This window comes from Erythrolamprus reginae, chromosome 1 (assembly GCF_031021105.1).
Source record: "Erythrolamprus reginae isolate rEryReg1 chromosome 1, rEryReg1.hap1, whole genome shotgun sequence".
Classification (NCBI taxonomy): domain Eukaryota; kingdom Metazoa; phylum Chordata; class Lepidosauria; order Squamata; family Dipsadidae; genus Erythrolamprus; species Erythrolamprus reginae.
The window spans coordinates 242503970-242522533 of record NC_091950.1 but is presented as its reverse complement, the minus strand read 5'-3'; the positions used below and the strand labels follow the sequence as shown (position 1 = coordinate 242522533).

The 18564-nt window shown below is 41.0% G+C and overlaps 1 protein-coding gene across 7 annotated transcripts in view; it reads left to right on the top strand.

Annotated features, from left to right (window-relative positions):
- Window positions 1-18564, top strand: part of PLCB1 (phospholipase C beta 1) — a 535828-nt gene that overhangs the window by 163308 nt on the left and 353956 nt on the right. For all 7 annotated transcript variants that reach the window (XR_011557370.1, XR_011557371.1, XR_011557369.1 and 4 more), the window contains exon 3: window positions 1423-1497. Coding sequence is in view for 4 of the 7 variants with exons in the window: in XM_070732668.1 (XP_070588769.1) it covers window positions 1423-1497 (75 nt within the window). In the remaining 3 variants the exon portion in view is untranslated. The remainder of the gene's footprint in view (window positions 1-1422; window positions 1498-18564) is intronic.

The following is an 18564-nucleotide window of genomic DNA, read 5'->3' as shown; positions in this document are numbered from 1 at the left end:
TCAACATCACTGACACTCAACCATCCCACACAACTCCCTCACCAGCAGTTCACCTCACAATGACCCTAACCTGATATAACAAGTCTCACTGAGGACTCACAGCTGACCCATCAGAAGACCCTCACTTGACACACCCACACCTGAAGCCTTTATAAACAGGAGAACACTGACATTGGCATTCCCTTAAACTCCACTGAAGATGTTACCTAGCCTGGTAATGAAACGTTCGGAAACCAACCCACAAGCTTAGAGAACAAACCTTGCTTAGCAATGGATGTTTTGGAAATTGTGGTTAGAAGTCCAGAGCTACCTGTACTCTTCTTACTCAATTCTTCCCAAGTGTTAACCCAAAGGAGAGCAAAGATTTGGGGTGGGGGGAGCAATTAAACAGAAAAACATTGCGGAAGATGGGAAAGGGGATTTTCTCTTGAAAGGCAGCAGAATTTCAGTTTTGACATGTTTGCTATTCAGCAACTGATGTTTTGTTTTTGTTTTCCTATGAATTAAATATATTGCGTGAATTCAGCATGGATGTAACTTACAGGATGGTACATGGAAATTACCGATGACTGAATTGATTTTTCAATTTTAGATCTTAGATCATCATCATCACTTTTGCAGATGCCTTGAGGGCAAACTAGAAATTAAGACATTTTTCAGATCCGTATGAGTAAAAAAATGATCTTTTTATGGCTTATTCAGGGTAAAGATTAGCCTGGTTGACATGCTAGTTTTTAGTGTTCAGCACCTTTATTGTTGAAGATCATAACACGTAGAAGGAAATGGCACCTTGGGGAAACCTTTTTAAAGAGGCCTGGAGCAATTGTGACCACTGTTCGCCTGTATGTTGTGGGTTATTCATCTGCTAACAGAGCCCAGCAATGCATACATGCAGTCTGAAGGCTAAAACTGTTCATTCATTCCAGTTGACTTAATAAGGAATTGGCTTGCAGCTTTTCACGCATTGGTTATATATAGCAAGTATAGGTGAGGAGTGGCTGGGACGGGAAGGGCGAGTAGAGGCTGGCGAGGCATTCTTTCAGATGAGTGATATCTAGTTGGCCACACCCACCCAGCCAGTCATTAGGCAGATCATATTAATGGTCTGCGGGATTTAAAATTATGAATTTAGTAGTCCCAGAGGTCCAAAAGGGTGGGGACCTTTAGAGCAGCCTTTCTTCCACTTTGAGACTTCCACATGAACTAGATTACAAACTCCCTCATCTCTGATGGATAGTCATAATTATTTGTAATTACAGGTAGCTTTGCTTTGAGCCTGGGCATCACTTACATATATTAAGAACCTGAATGCAAGCCTGGTTTCAGTAATGTACTATAAAGAAATGCAATGGAATTGATGTAATTGAATCATTTGTATAGTACAGTATAAATCATGAGCCTTTTGCCTCCCATTTCTATCAGGTGCAGGAATCCGAACTGTTAGATGTCAGCTTTGTGAAAGATGCTCGATGTGGGAAACATGCCAGAGCCCCCAAGGTAGGAAACATTTCTTTGTGCCTTACAAATGTTGCAGTGATCATTTAGCAGACGACATGAAGGACATACTAAAAGAAAAGACGTCTTATGTATGCCATTGCTGCTTGTCTTTCCATTAAAGAACATGTGCCATGAGATGCTTGATAGTAGGAAAGTTGCACAACTTTTGCACAATTTATGAAGATTGTCATTGACATGACATGAGCCGTTATTGATTAACCCTTCAACCATATCAAAGTGCAAAGTTCCAGAAACAAATTATTACTAATACAGTAGTACCTCTAGATACGAGCTGCTCCACATGTGAGTATTCCAAGTTGCGAGCCACGACGGGAGGGAAATTTCTGTTCCAGACCCGAGCTCAAATTCGGGATACGAGCCGAGCTTCCACTAGGTGGCGCAAGAATCCTTGCTTCTGGTTATCTCCACGGGGAAAAACAAAGTCTAAAGCCATTTGTTCCAGATACGAGTTGATCGACATACGAACTCCGTTCTGGAACGAATTACACTCGTATCTAGAGGTACCACTGTATTGGATAAAAGCAAAGGAAGAGGAAAACTGTTATTACGGCAGCTGTGTAATAATCCTGACTCAGTAACTGCAGATGTTCTTGATTTAATTCAAATGCCCTAGTCCAGATATTTTACAAGTAAAAAATGATACTGGTTAGTTCTCTCCTTGTGAATAAATTACTCAAAACCCCCTCTTATATTACACTGCTAGTCCTGTGTTAATTTTCCTTGTATGGAGGTTTTATTTCCCCTCCATGAAAGAGAATTTCATAATCTAATTTGCCCAATGGTAGTCTACTATTTCCAGATGCAGCGTGCCTGGCGGGTGATATGTAGACTTACTCTGATTACATGATTTCTTCACAGTTTCTTTTTGCTTTCCTGAATATTGCCATGAAAGGCACATAGTCAGTTTTTAAAAAAAATTAAACCCATTGATTAATCAAATCTTGGAGACTTGAATATATCTTAAAAGAAGCATTCCCTGGGTTTCCCTTGTTTTTGTTTGCAGGAATATTGGGCATATTATTGCTAGCCCTGCATGTGACCATACAAAACCCCAGCATATGTTTTCTCTACTACTTAGAATAAGGTTAACTGTGAGGTTTTTTAATGTATTAATGAGACCTCTTGCGCTTTATTGGAAGGCATATTATGTCAAATGATTTGAAAATCTGGGTGGAAGTGACTATAATATCCAGTTAAATTGAATCAAATTAGTTTGAATAACTGCACTCGTGAGAAACTAGAATTATGCTATTGTCTCCTTATAGATGACATAAATCAGTGATCAATTTTAGGTATACTCACCACACTGATTTTTAATAGCATCAGGGTGCATTGAGGACAGTTCCTCACTTCTCACTTAGTGTTCTGCCGGGCTCTCTGGTAGAAGCCTCCCGAAAATTCACGGGTACAAATTTTAGACACACACACGTTTGAAAATTCAAAACAATGTCCTTTATCACAAAATTCAAAAAAAAACAAAGCACCATTTTTGTATTGCAAAGAGCACTCTTCCCCAAAACAACCTTGTCGGCTGTACAAGTCTCTTAATCAGTCCTTAAGTATTTAGCTAGTAGCTGTGAACAAACGTCACAGCCTTCCTTCTTCCCACGAAGTGAAACACACACACATTTTACTCTGCTTTGGTATCAAAGGCATGAAAAATCCACAAACAAAGTTCAGACACAGCGAGACAGGATCCTGAAGAACTGCGATAAGATAATCTTCTACAATGGCCAAACTAGCATGCTGCTATTTATAGCAGCAGCTCTAATTACAGGAGCCCCACCCAAACACAGGTGGCTTCTCTTATCTCCTGTAATATTTCCTCAATTGGTCTCGTCGATGCATAAGTCTGCGCCTGCGTGGGTCTAACACTTTGTCATCCGAATCAACCAAAGATAATGGTGATTGGCTTCCTGGGCTGTGTGTCAAGCCCCCCTCTTCCAAGTCACCCCCACCTTCTTCTTCGTCCGAGGAAACTGCACTCCCTGACTCTGCCGGCAACAAAACAGGCCTAGGACATGTTGACGTTTTCCCTGCCTCCACCTCCACATTCCCTGGGGCAGGAGCTGGGTCAGAGCCAACCACAACACTTAGAATACTGTAATCTGATCTTGATAGGACTATCTCTGAAGATGTGGACAAGCTTGCCTGCATTATTTATTGATCAGCCTCAGTATAGAAGAGCGGGGTTGGATATCAGCATGCTTCTGAGTACACGCCAAGGGCTTGGTCACTACCTTTAATAGCTTTGGACCTGGGCATCTTTTCCTAAATCAAACCTGCCCATTTGATTCAGACCCTAAGCGAGCTACTTCTCAGAATACCCACCTGCCATGAGATGCAGAGGGAGGAGGACTGCCATCCCACCTCCGATGTGATGAAAGGCAGGGTTCCCAGCAGTTTATCATATTAGGTAAGAATGGCCCCGACTCTTAAGTCTTCCAGAAAGATGTAAAATGTTGGGGTTTTTCAAGGGGTATTTTTGAGAGTCAGTTTCAAGTCATCAGTGTACCATATTTTTCAGAGTAAGACGCACCCTTTTCCCTCCTAAAAGAGGATGGAAATGTTGGTGTGTCATACACTGAACACAGCCATTTTTTGGCTTCCCGAAGCCCTGCCCCCACATCCCATTTGTGTGAAAAATAGGCTTGGGGTTGTTTTTTGCGAAAGTGGGGTGCATAGAAGGTTTGGGAGGCCTGCAGAGTGCTCCTGGGGGCTGTTTTTGCTTTCCCCAAACCTTAGGAACACTCCAGGCTTCCCAAATCTTCTGCATGCCACATTTTTCACAAAAATGGGTGAAAAACAGGTCCGTTTTTGCAAAAAAATGGGCTGCGCAGGGGTGTTTGGGAGGCTTGCAGAGTGCTTCTGGGGGCTGGGGAAGACAAAAACTTTTTTTTTCTTAGTTACCTCTTTAAAACCTTGGTGTGTCTTATACACAAGTGCGTCTTATAGTCCGAAAAATATGATAAGTTTTTCTATTACACTATTTTGCTATTATTGACTACTGCAATGATGGTGAACCTATGGCAAAGGTGCCACACTGGCACGCTGCTGGCACGCTAGCCATTGCTCTAGCTCAGCTCCAACGTGCATGTGTGTGCCAGCCAGCTGATTTTTGTCTTGCACAGAGACTCTGGGAAGGTGTTTTTGGCTTCCAGAGAGCTTCTGGGGATTGGTGGAGGGTGCTTTTACCCTCCCCTGGCTTCAGGGAAGCCTTTGGAGCCTGTGGAAGATGAAACCCAAGCCTACTGGGCCCACAAGAAGTTGGGAAACAGGCAGTTTCCAGTCTCCAGAGGACCTCCGGGGAGCGGGGAAAGCTGTTTTCATCCTCCCCAGGCATTGAATTATGGGTGTGGGCACTTGCGCATGCACGCTCTTTCGGCACTCGAGGGAAAAAAGGTTCTCCATCACTGGACTACTGTATTTTCTTATTGGTACTGTATAATAATAATAATAATAATAATAATAATAATAATAATCGATCACATATTCAGCTGCTGCAAAAAGATTGCACAAACTGACTACAAGCATAGACATGATGCTGTGGCACAGATGATCCACTGGAACTTGTGCCGGAACTACCATTTACCAGTGGTAAAGAACTGGTGGGATCATAAGCCCGAAAAAGTGGTCGAAAATGAGGAAGCAAAACTACTGTGGGACTTCCGACTTCAGACTGACCGAATTCTGAAGCATAACACACCAGACATTGTGATCGTGGAGAAAAAGAAAGTATAGATCGTCGACATCGCAATCCCAGGAGACAGCAGAATTGAGGAGAAGCAGCTAGAGAAATTAGTGAAATACGAAGATCTAAAAATCGAGCTGCAACGACTCTGGCATAAGCCCGTGAAAGTGGTCCCAGTGGTACTTGGCACACTGGGCGCAGTACCAAAGGATCTCAGTGGGCATTTGTAAACCATTGGAATTGACAAATCTCCATCTGTCAATTGCAAAAGGCTGCTATACTGGGATCGGCAAACATAATTCGCCACTACATCACGCAGTCCTAGGGGCTTGGGAAGCGCCCGACTGGTGATGAAATACGAAATCCAGCATAGTGATCTCGTTTGCTGTGTTGTACTGACATAATAATGATGATGATGATGATGATGATGATGATGATGATGATAATAATTATTATTATTATTATTATTTATTAGATTTGTATGCCACCCTCTCCGAAGACTCGGGGCGGCTCACAACATAACAGCAATACAATGTAAATACAAATCTAATGTTAAAAACTTTAAAAAGCTAATTTAAAATACATTATTATAAAAACTGCTATAATATACTGCTATAGTCCAGCAAAAGTGATCTGGTGTAACATTTCATTTTAAGTCAAACATTGTTGCATTTACTGCATATTAAATTGAGTATCTTGGTGAGAGTCGGGTGGTGTTTTTATCTGGTCATTAACCTCTGCATGTCTTCTTCCCAAACAAAAGATACCCTTAATAGCATCTGTGGAAAACCCAACTCTCAAATACATAAACAGGCAGCATCCTTGGCCTTTTCTTAATTAAAAATGGCCACTTTGTGTGAAGCTAGTCATGCACCTGAATATGATATGTGGCTAAACAGCTCTTTTTGAGGTATTTTGCTCTTCTTCCAAGGACCCACTTCAGTGGCAAAAAGCTTTTTAAAAGGCTGCAAGTGTAATTGAAAATTCACAGTGGCAGTTTATGGTGTGTGCACATAAATACCAAAGTAGTTCTCCCTGATATTGATTTTAAGAGGGATAGCATGAGAAGATTTATAGTATCTAAAAGTGAAAAGTAAAGGGTGTTTTTAGAATGTCATTATTTTTAAAATAGTGAAGGGTATATACAGTATTTTTGCATCCCAAATACATGTAGCCCTTGACTTAGAACAATTTAGTCAGCCACCATTCCAAGTGCTGAATGAATGGTGGCTACAATGGGCCTTCAGAGTTCCAGGCATCCCAGCAATCATGAGGTGACCTTAGCAACCCATTTGTATTTAGGACTGGTCATGAGGTGACCTTAGCAACCCATTTGGATTTAGAACTGGTTGTCAAATTTCCTGCATTCATAGGGTTGCCATTTGCCATCTTCCCTGCCAGCTTCCTCCAAAAGTTAATAGAATGAGTCTTCCCTACCATCACACCTTCCCCTATCTCCTTTGCACTTACAACAAACCAGCCATTCATGCACCCAGGGGTGGGCTGCTAGCCGGAACACTAAATTGGGCTCGCCGCGGCGGCTCATGAGTGCTAGCAGGGCCAGCGTGATTTCGCTTCTGCACCTATGTAAGTAGCAAAGTCGCACATGGAGCCACAGGTGTGCCTGTGTTTTAGTGAGGTTTTTTTGCTTCCACTCATGCCGAAATACAGCGCACCTGCGGCTCCGTGCGCAATTCTGCTACCTACACAGGTGCAGAAGCAAAATTCTGCTAGCACTCATGAGCCGCCGCGGCAAGCCCAATTTTAGCGTTCTGGCTACCAGCCCACCCCTGTATGCACCTCTGAGTGCCGGACCTGAGCTCCACGTCTCACAAATCTTTCTCAAAAAGTGTGGTACTTCTTGCACAGTCCTGTGCAGCACCTCTTGCACTCTGTTCTTGACTTGTGCAAAAACCCTCTGGGTCATCCGTAACATCCTCCCCAACCCATCTGGCATTTCTTACATACCCCTCTTGTACCCCTTCTCAACCAATGTGGTGCCTCTTGTGCATCGTTTTGGCACCTTGTGCCCTTTCCCTGCAGTGCAGTGCAGTGTCTGTCAGGGACACCCCCTATCCTGCATGATCCTGCATACAAATCTAATTAACAACAACAACAACAACAACAACAATAATAATAATAATAATAATAATAATAATAATAAAAAAAAAATCGAACTGCAATGACTCTGGCATAAGTCAGTGAAAGTGGTCCCAGTGGTACTTGGCATGCTGGGCGCAGTGCCAAAGGATCTCAGTGGACATTTGAAAACCATCGGAATTGACAAAATCTCCATCTGTCAATTGCAAAAGGCTGCTTTACTGGGATCGGCAAACATAATTCTCCGCTACATCACGCAGTCCTAGGTGCTTGGGAAGCGCCCGACTGGTGATGAAATACAAAATCCAGCATAGTGATCTCGTTTGCTGTGTTGTATTGACATAATAATAATGCCTCTTGCACATCCCTTCTTAATCCTTGTGTGGCTTTTCTGACCTTCCTCAACATATGTAGCTCCTGTCAGCCCTTCTAGGTAAACCAAACAAGAAGCATGACCCGGTAAGCTTCATTGTTAGGCTACGCTAACAAAATCTTGCAAGTCTGAAAGTACAAATCTCCCACCTTCTCTTTTTACAGCCTGGTCAATCAGGGTAGGTCCTTCTTAAATGTCTTTTACTGACAATTGGGTTAATGAGGTTCCTCCTCTTGTCTGATAATTCCTGAGTCAGCATCTCTTCCCCTCTTCCCTCAAGATCATTCCCACATAGCATTACAGAACTTCTTGCAAACCCTGATGCACTGTCCTGACCCTCCCCTACTACAGCCTCCTGTTCCCTTCCTTTGCTCCATGGCCTACTCAGTAGTATCCATTTACTTCCCTGCAGGCATAGGATTTGCAACTTCCTGCATGAAATTCCCTCACCTAACAACCATTGGATTCAGTTATCAGCCACTTAGGGGATTGCAGGGATTGCTGTTGCTAAATAATGTGCTTGTACTTTATGACCACATCATTTAGCGATGTTTCTGTCATGTTGAGGACTACTAATACAGTAGTTTGTAACTAAGCTCCATAAACATATTCAAGTTGTTTTCTGCCATTCAGTGGCAAACAGTTTTAACTACAGTGTGTTGCTTGAAGAACAGCTTGTTGTATATGTGAGATGAGATTGAGATTCACCTGTATTATATTAGATGGTTGTGTGATAGCCAGTAAGTTTTGCAGAGAAATCAAAGCAGATACTTTAACAGTAGAGTATCTGCTCCCTTATACAAGTGTAGCTGTTCTTACTTGCTGTTTCTTGTGCCAGGAGTTGTCTTTATGAATATCTCCATGATGATTTTCTTCTGCATTGGAATTCCATTGTATGAGTCTTCAGTTCCTCATACAATTTAGACAAGTAATGTCTTCCTGGAGATAAGCAATGAAATTTGTTAGGCTCCCTATTTTCTCTCTCTCTCTCTCCCTCCCTCACCCTCCTCCCTCTTATATACCTTTTTATTAACAAGGAGAACAACAACAAAAGGCAAAGTTGAGAAGCTGGCATGCTGTGAAGGAAAACATTTTTCAACATTTATATATATAAGAATTTATCTAGGCTTCTCACATACTGAAGAGATATTCTTAGATTTTTAAAAAAATCTAAGTTGCTTTTTTAGGTTTTTTTAAAAGATGTTCTTCTGGGGAAGGGAAGGGTGAGTTGGGATGAAAGAAATCTGAAAGGGGGACAGAGAACAACCTTGAATACTTCACAATGGAATTCCTGCTGTGCACTCTACATGGGGCTACAATATCACACTTTCAAGAGCTGAACTGGTTGTCAATAGGCTTTTGGGTGCTATTCAAGATGTTGATTTAGCACCATTATAGCTTTGCGTGGTTCAAAAGAGGGATATCTACAGGACTCTTTTTTTCCTCCTGTAACAGTTGCCTGTGCACTCTTAAGGCCTAGTAGATAGATTATCTTTCTATCCTTTTCACTTAGAGACTGATATCTTTAGGGAGTTCAGAGTTGAGCCTCCTCAATTGCTATCCTGTATACTGCATGAGTCAAAAAAAGGCCTGTGAAAATATTTACTGACCCCTCACATCATGGACACAAACTGTTTCAACTCCTACCCTCAAATCGTCGCTACAGAGCACTGCACACCAAGACAACCAGACACAAGAACAGTTTTCCCCCGAACGCCATCACTCTGCTAAACAAATAATTCCCTCAACACTGTCAGACTTTTTACTAATCTGCACTTCTATTTCTACTAGTTTTTCTCATCATTCCTATCATCCTTTTCCTCCCACTTAGGATTGTATGATTGTAACTTGTTGCTTGTATCCTAAGATTTTTATTAATATTGATTGTTTCTTCATTGCTTATTTGTCCCCTATGACAATCGTTAAGTGTTGTACCACATGATTCTTGACAAATGTATCTTTTTCTTTTATGTACGCTGAGAGCATATGCACCAAGACAAATTCCTTGTATGTCCAATCACACTTGGCCAATAAAATTCTAATCTATTCTATTCTATCCCTCATCCCTGGAGCAGGATTCTCCTAAATATTCAAAATGCCGCCCCCACTCTCTTGGTTTTTAGGAAATTATTAAAACATGGCTATTTAGAGAACCCAAACGGTATGATATAATCCATATATAGATATTGATTTTAGTGGCTTTGAAATGGATTAGATCTCTCATACTCTGTATTGCTGCTATGTTATTGTGATATTATTTATTTATTTATTTATTATTTTTTTTAGATTTGTATGCCCCCCTTCTCTGAAGACTCGGGGTGGCTCACAGCATATAATATAACAATACAGTACAACGGCAAATCTAATTAAATTTAAAATTACAATCTAAAAATACAATATTTAAAAACAATCATACCAATTCAATCATACAGCACATATCTCAATTCATTGGCCAGGGGGCTGTGACCTAATTGCCCCAAGCCTGGTGACGTAAGCGAGTCTTAAAACTCTTAGAGAAGGCAAGAAGGGTGGGGGCAGTGCGAATCTCTAGGGGGAGCTGATTCCAGAGGGCCGGGCCCCCCACAGAGAAGGCTCTTCCCCTAGGTCCCACCAAGTGACATTGTCTGGCTGATGGGAGCTGGAGAAGGCCAACTCTGTGGGACCTAATCGATCGCTGGGACTCATATGGCAGATGATTATGTTCCAGGAAGGCTGGGATATACATACTAACGTATATATGCTATTACATGCTAGCTACAATCTCTATTAGAAAGACGATCTTCAAACCAACGTAGTATTGGCCATATGGGTAGTCCTCAACCTACGACCTCAACTGAGCCCCAAATTTCTGTTGTTAAGTGAGACATTTGTTAAGTGAGTTTTGCCCCATTCTATGACCTTTTTTGCCACAGTTGTTAAGGGGATTACTGCACTTGATAAATTAGTAAAATGATTGTAAGTCATAAAAAATGATCATGAGCCACTTTTTTCAGTGCCGTTGTAACTTTGAATAGTCACTAAACTGTTGTAAGTCAAGGACTGCATGTATTCCAGAACTGTGTAGTACTAGGCATGCAATCGTTATTCCACTTTTTCATCCTGTTTCCCTCTCTGCCCTTTTTCTGTAACCCATGCTGTATCAGACTTCTATTTTTAAGCTTTAAAGCAGCATGTGCATTTCAACACACAAGTACAGTACATTTGGGGGCAGTGGATCCTTCCAGCTACAGTATGTATTTTACATGCAAGAATATTCTAAAAGGAACACTTTTATAGTTCAAAGGCAGCATGATTGACTACTATGCCATTGTACCTTATTATTAATTCTTTTGGTTAATAAAACACATGTAAGGTGGGATGCTGTTGAAAGATTGACGGGAAAACAGCTTGATTGATCTATAAAAATGTTTTTTTTTAATTTGTTGCAAAAGAGGCATACATAACCTATCGATTTTGCTTCCCTTCCAAATGCCAAGCCTTTCAATAGCGAAAATGAGATTTCGTTTTGTATTATTGAGCATAGTTGGTCTTATGAATATGCATGTATATATGATGACGGAAAGATATGTATTATGGACATCTGTTGTTCACCTTCTTAACTGTTGTTAAAATGTTAATGGCTGCAGTTGCAAATCAATTTCAAGTAGTCCTGTAAGGGTATTGGTTAGCCAAGTGTCAGATTACTGTAAATGTCACAATATTTCCTCCTCTAAAAGATTTCAGCTCATGCATTTATAGGATGACAAGTGAAAATCTCAATTTCTTTTGAAATAGAATCAGATTCCTGCCTCTCATGTTGCTAGAGGAAAACAGAGGAGGATGAGGCATAAATTAAATCTAGAAAATAATAGCTTGCAATATTATTTTAAACTCTCATGGCTCTGGTTCAGGGTTGACTGGAAAAAAAATATCAATGCAAAACTTGGTCTAGGGCAGGGGTCCCCAAGCACCGGGCCGCGGACCAGTACTGGGCCGCGGGGCATGTTGCACCGGTCCGTGGAGTCAGCAGCTGCCGGCCCTCATGCCGCCACCCCCTCCCTCCAGCGCTTCACCTCCCGCCGGGCAAGAGGCCTCGGCAGGCAGGTTCTGCCGGCCACAGGACGATGGACGGGACAGAGGGGCAGGAAGGACCGAGAGGCTCAAGCCTCTTTTGGCTTCTGCCGCGGGGCGCTTTTGCGTTTTTGGCTGGGGGGAGGCAGGAGGGCCAGCCTGACCCCCTCTCTCCAGCGCTTAGTTCCGCTGGGCAAGAGGGCTTGGGAGGCAGGTTCTGCCAGCCATAGAGCAATGGCGGTAAAGAGGGGTGGGGAGGACCAGCACCCCCATGCTTAATCCCGCCCCCAACCACACCCCTTTCCGCTCCCACCGGGCCATAGAAAAATTGTCTTGCTGAAACTGGTCCCTGGTGGAAAAAACGTTGGGGACCACTGGTCTAGGGTGATCAGCTATATTTATGATAATAATAATTAATAATAATAATAATAATAATAATAATAATAATAATTTATTAGATTTGTATGCCACCCCTCTCTGAAGACTCGGGGCGGCTCACAACAACGATAAAAACAATATTATACTGGCACAAATCTAATATTAAAAAACCTAAAAACCCTATCATAATTAAAAACCAAACAGCACATACATACCAAACATTAATTATAATAAGCCTGGGGGAAAGGTGTCTCAAATCCTCCATGCCTGGCAGTATAGGTGGATCTTAAGTAGTTTAGGGAAGACAAGGAGAGTGGGAGCAGTTCTAATCTCCGGGGGGAGTTGATTCCAAAGGGCCGGGGCCGCCACAGAGAAGGCTCTTACCCTGGGGCCCGCCAGACAACTTTGTTTAGTCGACGGGACCCGGAGAAGGCCAACTCTGTGGGACCTTATTGGCCGCTGGGATTCGTGCGGTAGCAGGCGGTTCCGGAGGTACTCTGGTCCAATGCCATGTAGGGCTTTAAAGGTCATGACCAACACTTTGAATTGTGCCCGGAAACTGATCGCCATCTGGCAAGTATTGTAAGTTTTTAATCTCTAGAAGCATCACTGTAGTACAATGCCTGGCAGCTATGATCACCTTTGGGACACCTCTTGGCTACACATTATTATTTTTTTCTTCAAAAAAGCAGAATAAGAGAAGGACAATTTAATTTAAAAAGAAAACAATGCATACAGCAGGGCTGTTAATTATACAGGAGTTCTGTCATTAGCCTCTTCTATTTGCTACATAGAGCAACCTGAGTCCCCAACCACTGCAAAGCTGTTGTAAATCTCATGATTTTAATTCTCAGCCATTTAAATACCCTGACATCTACATTTGTTTGAGGATTAGCCACAAAATGACTATTAGTGGTGCAGGATTTGGGACGGAGTCTGGGAAGGACAGGCACATCGATGTAGTGAAAAGCTGTAGATCATGATCAGTTTTCTCCCCCTTTTATTGCTAAACTGGAAACGATACTTTAAATGTGATGGGGAAATGAAAATACAGATTAACATATATGCTTAACATCCTGACATTCATAGTTTCTATGGAAACTAGAATCTTTATATAGTTCTGAGGTTTTACTAACAAGCTGAAATAGTGTCAACTATGGTGAACATTCATTTTTAAATGTGTGGTGCATTTTTATTATTTGTGCTCAGTGGTCATACATTTTTCAACAGGATGGGATAATAACGTCACAATACATGTTTTTTTTAAAAATCATATTCAAAAAGCAGCTTTTGATATTAAATTTTTTTATTTTCAATAAATGTTTTGAAAAGGGCAAAGTAAGAAAGGGGGGTGGGGTATTGTTATGTGGTAGATTAAGAATTTCGTTTTGGGAGCCAGATGTCAGATCCATCAATCCAAAGGGCATCAAAGAGAAGACAATTGACAAATTCCTATCTGTATACATTGACCAAGTGATTGGCCAGTTTACAAAGAACTCACAAATATTCATTTTAAAATTACTCAAGAGCTTTTATTTATATAAAAAAAATGGTTTGCATTCCTCTTTCCATGATGTGCCTTACATAAATGGAGATAGCAAAAAATAGGCACAGAATAACAAAATACATTTAAGTAGTCTAAAAGCAATAAGAAAACTTCAGAGTTAATAGTAGCTGTGTTCATGATTTTGCTTAATCAATGAGACATTCCTTATTTCAGGTTTATTATCCAAACTAGGTAACTGGTGCCCTTTCAGATATCATGTACTACATTTCCCAGCAGTGTAGCGATTAGCAATGAAGATATTAAAAGTTGTAATTCATCAATATCTCTAACTCATAAACTGCATATTCCAGATCTGGGTCAACTCCTCTCATATTATTTTTTTATATCCCTTGCCCCCTAACTTCTAGTTTCATCTCATCCCACATCAGCTTACCCAATTCTTAATGCATGGTATTCCAGAAGTAGGAGTTAGGCCTTCAAAGACTTATTAGGTCACAAGTCTGAGCAAGACTGGTCTGTGCCTACCTCTAAATCTAGTGATTCTTCATTTTTCAATTGGTGGACAATCTTGGAAGAGCAGGTGGTGACAACTGGGGCTGAGTGTCTTAGCTCATTGTGGTGGAATTTATGATGGAGGTGTAGTGAGGGAGACTTTTGGCAATACAGTGTTCCCTCGATTTCCGCGGGGGATGCGTTCCGAGACCACCCGCGAAAGTTGAATTTCCGCGAAGTAGAGATGCGGAAGTAAATACACCATTTTTGGCTATGGACAGTATCATAAGCCTTCCCTTAACACTTTAAAACCCTAAATTACCATTTCCTATTCCCTTAACAACCATTTACTCACCATTATTACTGGTACTCACCATTGAATAAGGCACTTAGTGATCCTGATATTTATAAACATAATTATTTATTAACAATAATTATTTTTTTTGTTATTTATTTGCAAAAATTATTAGTTTGGCGATGACGTATGATGTCATTGGATGGGAAAAACCATGGTATAGGGGGAAAAACGGGGAAGTATTTTTTAATTAATATTTTTTGAAAAACCGTAGTATAGGCTATTCGCGAAGTTCGAACCCGCGAAAATCGAGGGAACACTGTACATAACTTTCCCAGAGAAAAGCCCAGATTAAGACACTGCAAAGTCCTGAGCTGGATGTGGTGGAGTGCAAGAGATCCAGGGCAACCACATCCTAGAATCTTTCAGAATATAGAATAGAAAGAGTAGAGTAGAATAGATAGAGAGGAATAGAATAGAAGAGAACAGAACAAAACAGAATACGGAGCCAGGATAGGTTAGTATGGAAGATAGACTGTTACCCAAGCAGCAGATTCCCTCCTCTCCATGTCTCTGAAATAATCCAATGGAATGACAAAGGCCAATATGATTGGTTCTAGCTACATCACAGGAGTTATCAGAATGTGTCTGTACACAGTCACAAACTGCTTCCGGGTCCGGATTTTGCCTCAAGGTTTATTACTGAAGCCTTTTCCAGTAGTGGATATAGCCAAAAAGCAGTGGAGGTTTGCAGTCAGAGTTTCCCTTCTCCTGGGGGTTGACCAGGGAGTCTTTTGTGTCTTGTCGTGCTCTTGCCGTGACAAATACAGTGCAATAAAATATTTGATAGTAAAATTATTACACACAGTCATACTAGTGATGGATTCCTACCGGTGCAGTAAGCGACTCTGCACTGGTAGTGGCCACCAGATCGCGCAATTTGCATGCAACCACTCCGGTCTGTCTGGAGGCGCCATCTTTTTTCTTGAATTTTTTTGCCTTTTTTGCTTTCTGTGCATGCAAAGAAGCAAAATCTCATGAGAAGACACTCGTACGTATGACATTTTGGCATGGAAGCGAAAAATTGTTGAAATTGCACATGTGCGCACATCCCCTCACAAGATTTTGGCACGGTTTTGCTTTCTGTGCATGCAAGGAAGCAAAATTGTGCGAGGGACACACACGCGGGTACATGCATGGGCGTGCCCAAATAAAGAAGATGCACGTGCAGCACACCAGTTTGCAGGTGTGCAACCTGCTGCTGATATATAAATATGTACATACGCATACAGAGACACAGACATAAACATCAGAAAAACAATAAATATAATAGGACCCATCCTCCCCAAAAAAATTAAGAGTAGATTTAACAACAAGAAGAAATTGAAGGGTTACCTGAACTTGAAAAAACTTGCAAGGTGCAGGTATATAATGGGATCCCTTTGAGTGGTGAAATCGTATAGTAGCTATAGATGTACTCTATAGCTACTATTTTTTTAAAAAAGCATTCCAGGACAAAAAGGCATGAAACAGCATCCCAAAATATTTAAAAGTGTGCACCTCCTCAGTAGGCTCCTCTCATTTATTTGCCATTTAGGAATTCTATGATTGCATCAGACAAACGCTAAAACTTTGATGATTATTATCTTTTGTCATTGTGAAGTAGACATAGTAACAGTCATCTCTAGACAAGACAGGAGGCACATAAATTAAACAAACAAACAAACAAACAAACAAACAAATAAACAAACAAACTATACTGTCAGCATACAAATCAGTTCAAATAGGCAGGTGATGGGCTGAAACAGCAGGTCCTTGGATTATTGGATCTAAATATACACTGCTCAAAAAAAATAAAGGGTACACTTAAACAACACAGTATAACTCCAAATAAATCAAACGTCTGTGAAATGAAACGTCTGTGAAATCAAACTGTCCACTTAGGAAGCAACAATGATTAACAATCAAGTTCACATGATGTTGTGCACATTCAACTTTGTACAGAACGAAGTATTCAATGGGAATACGTATTTCATTAATTCAGATCTAGGATGTGTTCTTTGAGTGTTCCTTTTGTTTTTTTGAGCAGTATAGATTAACAAGTAGTGGATCTTCTATGTGATCTTGTTTTAACATTAGCATAGTTTGGGTCTGTTTTAAATAAATGCGACCAGTAAGTTTTTCTTAATGTTTTTCAGCTTAGGGATTCTATTATCTTGTTCATTCCTGGGCAGGAAACCAAAGGCATTGATAAGGTGAACTTCAACTGAATCAGACACATCTTTATTTAGTGAGCGTGATAGATTCCCACCACCCTGCTTTTCCAAGGATGGTTGTCAGGGAGAGGAAGACTTGCTGACATCTGATAAAATTTTAGAACAACTACAGAGTCTAAGTGGGACAGAGATGAATTAGCTTTTACTTCACAAAAGACTTAGAAGCAATGCTAAGCATGGACCCTTCTTGAATAGCACCAGGGAGATGCTAGCCTGATGAAAAGACAATAAAATCCATTTTTGGTTTGGAGCACTTTGGAAACCATTCAACAGCCTATAAATCTCCCTCTCTGTCTGTATTGACAGTGAAGAAGTTGTTCTAGGGAGATTACAATTACTCTCCTAAAATCCCAATATTGAGACTGTTCAGGAGCTAGAGAGAGCAATCTGTTGTTTGTCTTAAATGAACAGTGGTTTGACTAGAACTAAAGACCACATGGAAAAATGGGGGTTTCTCTCAGAGGATAACGGCATTTATTGAGAATGTGGCACTATTTAAACTATCCATCTTTTACAGTGTCCCCTGAGTTGACCTGCACACAAAATGAGGTTAGAAATAACCCTGCCATTAATATGACCTAGCGTTGGGCTAATACTACATAGAATTAGAAAAATAGAAACATAGAAGATTGTTGGCAAAAAAATACCTCATAGTCCATCTAGTCTGCCCTTATACTATTTCCTGTATTTTATCTTAGGATGGATATATGTTTATCCCAGGCATGTTTAAATTCAATTACTGTGGATTTATCTACCACGTCTGCTGGAAGTTTGTTCCAAGGATCTACTACTCTTTCAGTAAAATAATATTTTCTCATGTTGCTTCTGATCTTTTCCCCAACTAACTACAGATTGTGCCCCCTTGTGTTCACTTTCCTATTAAAATGTTTCAATATGTTAAAGGGTTAAATAAAGTTCAGGAGGGAAGAGTTTATTAATACATACATTTATTTAATAAATATTTATATTAAATAAATGTATCTATTAAAGCTTTTAATCTTTTCAAATTTAAATTAATAATTTCCCCCTTTCTGGTTCTTGCATTTGTGACACAAGATGAGGCTTGCAGCAATTTCCTCTTTTGTATCCAAAGAGGTTTTGAAATGGAGTCCTTCTTGCACTTTGAGTTTGGTTGTTTGTTTGCAGAAATTTTGTTGCCTGACTAAGTAATATTTTAGTGCTATCAGGGAACAGGGTTGGCTGACTGTTTTCAGTTGTGGGCTTCAGATTTTTTTACTACCGATTCTGTGGGTGTGGTTTGGTGGCCTTGGTGTGGCTTGGTGGGCGTGGCAGGGTAACGATGCTGTAAAATCTCCATTCCCACCCAACTCCAGAGGGAAGGATATTGCAAAATCTCCATTCCCTCCCCACCTGGGGAAAGTTAGTGCAATATCCCCATTTCCTCCCGATCAGCTGGGATGCGGGAGGCAGAGAATAGATGGCGGTGGAGCCAGTCAGAGATGGTATTTACTGGTTCTCCAAACTGCTCAAAATTTCTGCTAGCAGTTCTCCAGAAGTAGTCAGAGCCTGCTGAAAACCCACCTCCATTTGGATGTTACCTAGTTGGGTAATTTATTTATTTTATTTATTGTTAAAGTTGAAAGGGACCATGCAGGTCATCAAGTCCAACCCCCTGCCTGAGCAGGAATCCTAAAGCACCCCAGCCAAATGGCAGTCCAATCTCCTCTTGAAAATGTCCAGAGTTGGGGAGTTCACAACCTCTGCAGGCAGGCTGTTCCAATGGTTGATCGCTCTGACCATCAGGAAGTTTTTCCTTAGTTCGAGGTTGAATCTCTCCTTGGTCAGCTTCCAGCCGTTGTTCCTGCCCTCTGGTGCTAGTCTGGAGAATAGAGTGGCCTCCTCCTCTCTGTGGCAACCCCTCAT